We start from the raw sequence: 9,031 nt of genomic DNA on the forward strand, positions 1-9,031 counted from the left end.
CCAGTGCAGTCTATCCACTTACCTGGAAGTACATCTAGTTCAACATCAACTGGTATACCAAGTCCAGTAGCTCCTTCTCCAGGAACTGCATCAGCATCGACTGTTACTGGACCTGGAACACCGATACCTTTTATGGAGACTCCATCTCCAGACCTATTTTTAAATGTACCTCAGCCACTGACCCCAAAGAAAAGATTTAACTCAGATGATTCCGTTTCTATGTCACCAGGCAAGATATTAAGACCAGTTAACTTAGACGATAGTGATGAAAAGTCACCTCCTAAGAGAAGCGAACCACATCTTGGAATCTTTGATAATAGTGACGATGAAAACTCACCACCTACGAAGCCTCAAAAACGTTTAGCCTTCTTCGGCGATGGTGATGAAGAAAACTCGCCTCCTAAAATATGTAGACAACCAGCTGTGGCCTCTAGTGATAGCGATGAAGACATTTTTTAAACGTATTTTGTCTTCTGTGGTACATAAAGTCCAAAGAAGTTTATCTTCTGTGGACTTCATATTCCACATTTCTTTAAAGACTTTATGTTATGTGACATAGTCATTATTTTGTTAAATTTTAATCGTTTTAGCTTTAAACTATAATTTGTGTTTGAAATATAAGGCTGATTATATCGTAATTAAGAGTGATTTTCAATTTTAAGACTGATTTTGATCTCTTCTGTGGCATACCTGTCACTTCTGTGAACAATAAAAAAAAATAAAGTTCCATAATTATTATAATTCGCAAAAACGATCTTGTTTCTTATTTTCATGATAATATATTTGTTGATATCTAATAAATAAACGTAATTTTATATCATTTCACGACCTTTTTATTTTTTATTTTTTCATACTGCGTTTTGTGTATGACCCGATTGTGTTTCCAACATGTATCAGTGCGTTTGACTGTATAAATAGACATCGGAATAAAAGATAGTTTTCTACTTTTATGTTGTTTCCTTTTTTTGGTAATTTATTGCACGCGATATACTGTGTACTTATAAGTTATTGTGCATTTAATTTTGAAGAGGTTCTAATGAGATGCACAACGTCTTATTTAATCATTTAAATCGGGATGAAAGTATTCCAAGTTATTCCTAAAAGTTATTCCTAACCTAAAAACAAAACATAACAAACTGACGTTCCGTTATACGCGCAAACTCGATAGTTGTTTAAAAGAGAATAATTGGATCGTGTATATCGTTAAAAGATACTAGAAATATAAAATTACCTTTAAATAATAAAAAGTAATATTTTCAACCGCATAGATATTTGTTTTATAATCATAGTTATTTATTTTTCATCAAAATGCACTTAATAAAGTAATGTAAAAAGGAACGGCGCATAGAATTCGGAACGATTGAACGAATGATTTAAATATTTGTTGCTTATAATCTGTGGATATTATTTGAACCACAGACAAATCGAAGTACCAAACAGTCTTCTCTTAGCCTACGTTTTGTAATAAGGATGTAAAGACTATCGTAAGTACCGTAACAAACCAAGACGTCTTCAGTCTGGTTTAAACTACTACTTGCGGCAGTTTTTATAATAAGAGGGTTAATGACTAAAAACCGTCGTGTTCCGTCGTAGGCCTTTTTATGTGCTAGGGCCGCGGTATCTCTTTCGAACAACCCGCAGCCCCGGCAGGCCTTGGCCCCATTGGGCCCCGCTGGGGTTGCTGACATCTCTTTGAGGAGCGCGTGGAACAACGCGCGCCGCAGACACGGGTCTGTTGTCTAAAAATAGATATGAGCGATGAGCCACCCGAACTCACCGCCCACAGACCCATGCCTACGTGGAGTCGTCTCGCGACACCCGGCGCCCGTGGTGTCTACCTGCTCCAGCGCGGCGGCCAGGATGAGAGGTGCGAACTCTCTGGCGTTCCGCCTCCTCCTTCTCGAGCATGACTGCTTCGCAGAAGGAGGCGACGGCATCCCATTCCCTCTCGCCCCGGACCATGGCCTGAACCAGGGCCGGACGCGAGAGGTCGCCGCTGCCTAAAGCCTCGACGAGGACACGGCGGTTGGCGGTTGGCGGTGGGGCTATCCCCACAGTGGTGACACCCGGGCGCCTCCTCACGATCGATTCGATTCAGGTACCTCCCGAAACAACCGTGTCCGGTGAGGACCTGACCCCTGTCGCCACCTAAGGCGCGGCCAACTACTTCCGCGCGCACTACGCTTTTAATTAGCAATGCTGTCCGAATACCCGCGATAGATTTTAAAGTGATTAAAAAATGTATTATTGGATTTAATGAAATAACGTTTTTGTAAGTATACCTTTTTATGTAAAATAAATCATTGAATTATATTTTATGTCATTTTTACTTTACTTATAGTATTGTTATAATACGACGGCTAGCGGAACTATAAAGCTCTATATTTATAAGCATGTGTGTGGAGATTTGTTACTTCTGCGCGCTCAAACGCCTGAACAAATGTTATAGAATTTGTTGTGCAGAAAACACACAGTAAAAAAAAAACAGGCAGTCAGAACCCAGTACATCTGACACCAGTCTCACCAAGGGGGTTGCCCGGGCAACTGGGTTAAGGAGGTCAGATAGGCAGTCGCTCCTCAAAAAAGACTGGTACCCAGCTGCGTCTAGTTAGACTGGAAGCCAACATCTAGTTGGGATGATAGTGTGCAGAAAACAGATAGGTACCCTCAATTTACACATAGGTGAGACAGCAGAGCAGGTGAAACTGCAGGTAGAAGCGAGTTTAGATCATGTAGGTATTGTTACCATCTACTATGTATATCCCCGTCTAATTAATATCAATTTAGTTTTTGTAACTGCGTAATCATTAAATGATGCTGCAGTAACAAAAACTAAATGCTAAGCTGATGTAATCGTAATCAAAAATATGTGATCGTTTCATCACCTGGCAACGGGCAGTGATTCATAAATCAAAGTAGTGTCATTGGACCATATTTAGCATGTTGTATGCCTGTGCGCAGATATACGCGAGATACAGTTGATTTTATATGGTCTTATAACTGGCATACAAGAGGTTAATAGAGTTATAAGAGGTAATCTGACGAGCTCGGTTGCTTAGTGACGTATTTTTCATCCTTGATCTGTACTTGCTAGGTGTACCATATTTTAATGTCATTAAAGTACTTAATGATGCAATGTAATCAAAACTAATCTCATTTCAACACTTGGCTATGTATATTATTTCATAATTTCACTCAAACTAAGGAAGGGAACGACTAAAGAAACGATGGATGGGTTGTGTGAAAGTCTACGTGACTAGAAATAATGTTACTTGTGAGATTACGGCATACAGAAGATAATGGAAAAATAGGCTTAAGGCTAGGTGGATACTGTTTCGGACTAGGATTTCATAAAATTCCCTGTTTACATCATCTATTATAAACATTAGCGTATTTCATGTTCTCGAACACAGCTCATCACGAATATACTGTTACCTTTGTATATCTGTATTGCATAATTTTTTCTTTGTTTACGTCAGCATCTGACGTATGCAAAAATACAAACATTACGATTGGGGGGTGTGTGCGCTGACGTCACATTGGGAAACAGCTGACTCGCGCGCAGTGATGCCACGCCCACCTTGTGACGTCACTACCCCCCCCCTCTCTTACCCCGCACCTCTGAAAGTCTGACTATCAAATGAGTACAATTGCAGTCAAGGTCAACTCAAAGACAACGTTGAATCATTCGCCAGTGTGACAACCAATTTTAGATTCGGAGATAAGTCTGCGAAATTATTTGAAAAGTTAGCCACGAATCTGTGGAACTTTTTTGATGGTTTTCTATTTTTATGAAAGTTGTTAGAAGGTGTTTCACAAGAGAGTTGGTTGGAAGATTATGCCCCTGGAAGACTACGGCTACTAAGAAAAAAATGGGGTGTTCCCTAGCAGAACCAATGAGCCCTTTACATAAAAAGAAATCACGAACCGCCCTTGTTTATGGAATCATTTCATTCTTATATAGCGAACATTTATCCAGCTGAAAAGTCGAAAGAAGAGACTACTAAAGAAAGGTTTGATGGATTGTGTGAAAGACGACCTTATGGCTAGAAAGTCACCTAGAGGTGACATCATACCTATATAGAAAAAGACAAGTATAAAAATAGGTAAATGGGCAGGAGGATGATGGTATATGTATGATATATCATGTATTTTTTGTTTCGAGATATACCTCTTTTTCTGGGCATTCCCCTCATTAAATCTCGTCAGCAACAAAAACCAATAAGAACATAACTGTTGGTAGCTGATGTAATAAAAGTTCTCAATCTGAAAGCATTTCATTGAATTTCATCAGCTAGGAACAAAACTTATCGACTCGATTCATATCAGTTTTGAACCTAAATTTAGCCAAATCATAACGGATGAGATATGAAATTATCAGTCAGATACTAAGTAGCTAAAAATATCATTTTTATCAACAATGATGTAAAAATGCTATTTGTAGTATCAAGCTTAGCATGTTATCTTGTTGGGTTACCATGCTTCTAAATTCATTGCAAAGTTGATCATCATCATTATTCATCATTCTTCCCCTGCCTTTTTATTCTTTGCGGTCAGTCATCTCTACTAATATTATAGAGAGGAAAACTTTGTTTGATTGTTTGTTTGGTTGTAATGGATAAACTCAAAAACTACTGGACCGATTTTAAATATTCTTTCACCATTAGAAAGCTATATTATTTGCAAGTAACATAGGCTATATTTTTTCCTGGTGCGGGCAGTAGCTCCCACGGGACGCGGGTGAAACCGCGGGAAAACAGCTAGTATCCTATATCCGACATCATCCCACAAGCAATATTATTTCAAGCCACATTGCCTTCCACAAAATCTACCCATCATTTCTTTGGTCATCTTCTTCCTCTCTGTCTATTAACCCAACATCTTCCTGAGACGCAATCCTCTATCTCATTTCTAAACGCAATGCCCAGCATAGACATCCTTTAAAATATTGGCCCAGACAATCCAACCAAGGTCAAAGTTTTTTTGAAAATTCCAGCAATAGTGATTTTGGATTTGCCTACGACGTTATAACTTTGTGATATCAGATTCTTTTTATAGCATAAATAATAATATCTTATCACGGTCCGACATACTTGTCAAAAATACGTACATACCTACCTACACGTAAAACGGTGACCACAATTTTGTGGGCATTCCAGTAATGTGTGTGACCGGAGACTGTTAGGACAGCGTAATTCTTGTGCCTGCTGTAATAAAAATACTACTTTATATTTGGTTTAAAATGGATTGATGTATCAAGTATTAATATTGATGGTATCTACAATTAGTTTATTTGAACCATGACCTTACATAAGCCCAATAAAACTCATATCGACTCAATGCTCAGCGAATTACAATCATGAAAAAAAGTCACTTTTTTATTGGGTAATTTTTGTATGACATGTAAAATTTGAAAAATAAAAGTAGATAATACAACATGTACGGTTATCATGACGATCATTTTTCAACAATTGACAAATTACTAATGAACATTCCTAAATAACTACAAAAGCGTGGACACAGCACGATACGTAATACATGAATTTATCTTTCGAAGTATATAAACACGGTCACACCTCCCACGTTATGCAGTAACTACAAGTTGTGAATCATGATCACTTTACTTCTGTTGTTCGCGGTATTTTCGATAATATCCGCGATTTACCTCTTATCAAAGAAAAAGTTTCAATATTGGGAGAAAAAGAAAGTGCCACACCCATCTCCGGTTGCTCTTCTAGGAAATTTTGGGAATTATATTTTGCAGAGGCAATTTCTCGGAGATATTGTACAGGAAATATGTGACAAATTCCCGAACGCACCGTACATCGGTGCTTACTACGCCACAGAACCGGCTCTGATCGTTAAAGACCCTGAACTCATCAAGCTCGTCATCACCAAGGACTTCTACTTCTTCAGTAACCGTGAAGTAGCGGAGTTCAGTAACCGGGAAAAGTTAACACAGAACCTCTTCGCCACTTCTGGAAATCAATGGAAGGTGTTACGTCAGAACCTGACTCCTGTGTTTACCTCCGCGAAGATGAAGAACATGTTTCATTTGATCGAAAAGTGTTCTCACGTATTTGAGGATTTTCTTGACAAGGAAGCCAAAAGCGACGAGGTCGAAATGAGGGCTCTTATAGCGAGATACACGATGGATTGCATTGGAACCTGTGCATTTGGCGTTGACACGAGAACAATGGACAAAACGGAGAATAATCCGTTTACAGCAGTTGGCAACAGTATTTTTATACTGGACTGGTTCCAATCATTCAAGTTCACGCTGAGAAGTATCTATCCCTCAATTTTCTATGCCCTGAGATATACAACACTTCCACCAATGGTCGAAGCATTCTTCACCAACTTAATGACTGGAGTCTTTAAGGGGCGCAACTATACGCCCACATCTCGGAATGACTTCGTAGATTTCGTACTAAAATGGAAACACGATAAAACAATCACAGGGGACAGTCTAGAAAACTTGAAATCTAATTCACAGAAGAAAGTGAGTTTAGAAGTCGATGATGATCTCTTAGTGGCGCAGTGCTTCATATTTTTCGCTGCTGGATATGAAACTTCAGCCACTACTTTGAGTTTCACTTTGTATGAGTTAGCGAAAAATCCTGAAGCTCAGAAGAGAGCTATAGCCGAGGTGGACGATTATCTGCGGCGTCATAACAATGAGCTGAAGTACGAGTGCCTTTCGGAATTGCCATTTGTAGAAGCGTGCTTTGACGAGACCCTTCGTAAATATCCAGTTCTGAGTGTGCTAGCTCGTGAAGTGGCAGAAGATTATACTTTCCCTTCTGGATTGAAGGTAGAGAAAGGGCTGCGTATATTACTGCCTCTCTATCACTTGCACCATAACCCGGAGTACTTCCCGGATCCGGAGGAGTATCGGCCGGAGCGGTTCCTGCCTGAGAACTAGCATAACATCAGGCCGTACACTTACATGCCCTTCGGTGACGGCCCAAGGCTCTGTATCGGTAAGTTTTAAACGTATGTAGGTTTCATTTAATTTCTGGCATCATAATTTGCCACGATGCTATGACGTAGTAACAGTAGTGCTTTAAGAATATATTTTTAGCTTGCGTAAAGTTTCAACTTGTGCTCAATTTACTATGATTTATGTTTTTTTTTTGTCAATATAAAAACTTTGCTTCAAAAATAACCATTATAATTTTGTCCCCAGGCATGAGGTTCGCTAAAATGCAGATGACAGCGGGAATAATAACCTTGCTGAAGAAGTACCGTTTGGAACTGGCTCCAGGGATGAAGACGAAGGTGGAATTCCAGCCCAAGTCAATGGTCACGCAGGTCATTGGAGGAATCAAGCTGAAAATGATTGAAAGGGAGGGATGGGAAGAACGATTGCTAAAGAAACTCTAATATTCGTCTGACAAAATCACTGACTTCATGACTGACCGATGTTGACTCCTGATCAGATTGAAGAGTGTGATTGGCATTTTTATAATAAGCTTAATTGTCAGTGATGTTAGAAAATTACAATTTTGTTAGCAAAATCAGTGAACATAGAACCAAGAATTTGTTTACTAGTATATAACCTCCTCCTTTTTGGGAAGTCGGTTAATTAAATAAAGTAGGCAATAGTTTATTTTCTTTTCTTTGATTTCGTGAAGAGAAAGATTTAGATGCTGCTTTCTTTTTTTGTATTATTTTTTAAATAAAGCATTATAAAGCAATTCTTACCCTACTTATTTTCTTCAAGCCATTCTTTTGTTTGTGACGGGAGAACTATGTCGCCATTTTGTTTTTTTTTGCTGACGCGGAATGATTCAGTGATTGCTGATTCCGTGTCAAGTAAAAGTATTTCAAAACGATTAGCGATGGTCGGAACGTGTAAATTCGTTTATGCTCACTATGGTTTGTGAACTTCTCAAAACTAAATTCAAACATAATATTCTCCTTAAATTATTTCAATTATACCTACATACATACAAAGATATAACAATGAGTACAGTGAGATTTAAGGTTTACACAGTTATCTATGTTAATATTATAGAGAGATTTTTTATTTGGTTTGCTATTTGTACACTCTCACTGTTGGGAAGCCACACTATTCCTGTGCTACATAGGCCTCTTTAGTCCGGGTACTGAAATTCCAGAGACGAGGGTGAAACCAAGGACAGCAGCTATTAATTATATGTTAAGGTACCCAACACTGTTCAAACCTGCACTTAACAATAGTTTTTATATCATAAGGTAAGTACGAACAAACCGGTATTAGCACCTTCCGTATAAATCCATGTACAAATAAAATCAAGGTTATTTGAGTACATAAGTACCTATGTGTTGGTCGTTTTTGTTAAATTATTCAAAGTTTAGCTATGCTCGATGATGTAATCTAAACAAAACACTAGAAATATTTGCATATGTATGTATGTAGTTGTATGCTATGTTGTAGATTTATTGTATGTCAGACTTCTACTGAGTAAAGCCCATTTAATGTAGCAGCGTGAGGGAGTGTCAGACTCTTACTGACTGAAACCCGTCATGTTCCTTATGAGGCCCTTTGTGTACGACGCGACAGCCGCGGTAATTCTTTCAAACAATCCCGCAGACCACCTTGTTCCTTATGCTGTCCTTTATGATCCGAGTCAAGATGGCTGTTTGAAAAGTCATCACAGATGCTGGTGTAACATAAGCGGCCATTGTTTTATGTAGTTAAAACTAAGTAGCAGTTCTCAGCGCGCAGTAGTCGCTAATATCCTTATTACTTAATTTTGCTTGATTTAAGCAATAAATATTTTCTGTGGGATATATTCTAGGGGAGTAGTAGCTAGAAGTAAAACACCCACATATACAGACTTTCACGTAATTAAAGCTTTTATTTAAAATAAAATATGATCCGCTACGAACTCGCGAGTCTTACTACACTGATTTTCGTACGTCTTTACAAATGTATACTTAATGTGGAAAGTTTCACTGAAAGAGCAAATCATCACGAAGCCGATAACAGTAACTAGGCTAGTTGCAAAATACCAGATCTATTTGCGTAACAGATGAAACGATT

General features: G+C 38.5%; 1 protein-coding gene across 1 annotated transcript; it reads left to right on the forward strand.

Annotated features, from left to right (window-relative positions):
- Positions 1-5,581: 5,581 nt before the first annotated feature.
- On the forward strand, positions 5,582-7,706 carry LOC124639277 (cytochrome P450 6B5-like). The gene is made up of 2 exons (XM_047176543.1): positions 5,582-6,983; positions 7,190-7,706. Exon 1 carries the CDS (start codon positions 5,612-5,614, stop codon positions 6,923-6,925), a length of 1,314 nt encoding a protein of 437 aa, XP_047032499.1. The 5' UTR covers positions 5,582-5,611; the 3' UTR covers positions 6,926-6,983; positions 7,190-7,706.
- The last annotated feature ends 1,325 nt before the right edge of the window (positions 7,707-9,031 follow it).

Source organism: Helicoverpa zea, chromosome 19 (assembly GCF_022581195.2).
Source record: "Helicoverpa zea isolate HzStark_Cry1AcR chromosome 19, ilHelZeax1.1, whole genome shotgun sequence".
NCBI classification, from domain to species: Eukaryota; Metazoa; Arthropoda; class Insecta; order Lepidoptera; family Noctuidae; genus Helicoverpa; species Helicoverpa zea.

What these genes read in the sequence shown, in the direction of transcription:
- LOC124639277 (XM_047176543.1), top strand. Translation starts at nt 5,612, where the DNA reads ATGATCACTTTACTTCTGTTGTTCGCGGTATTTTCGATAATATCCGCG.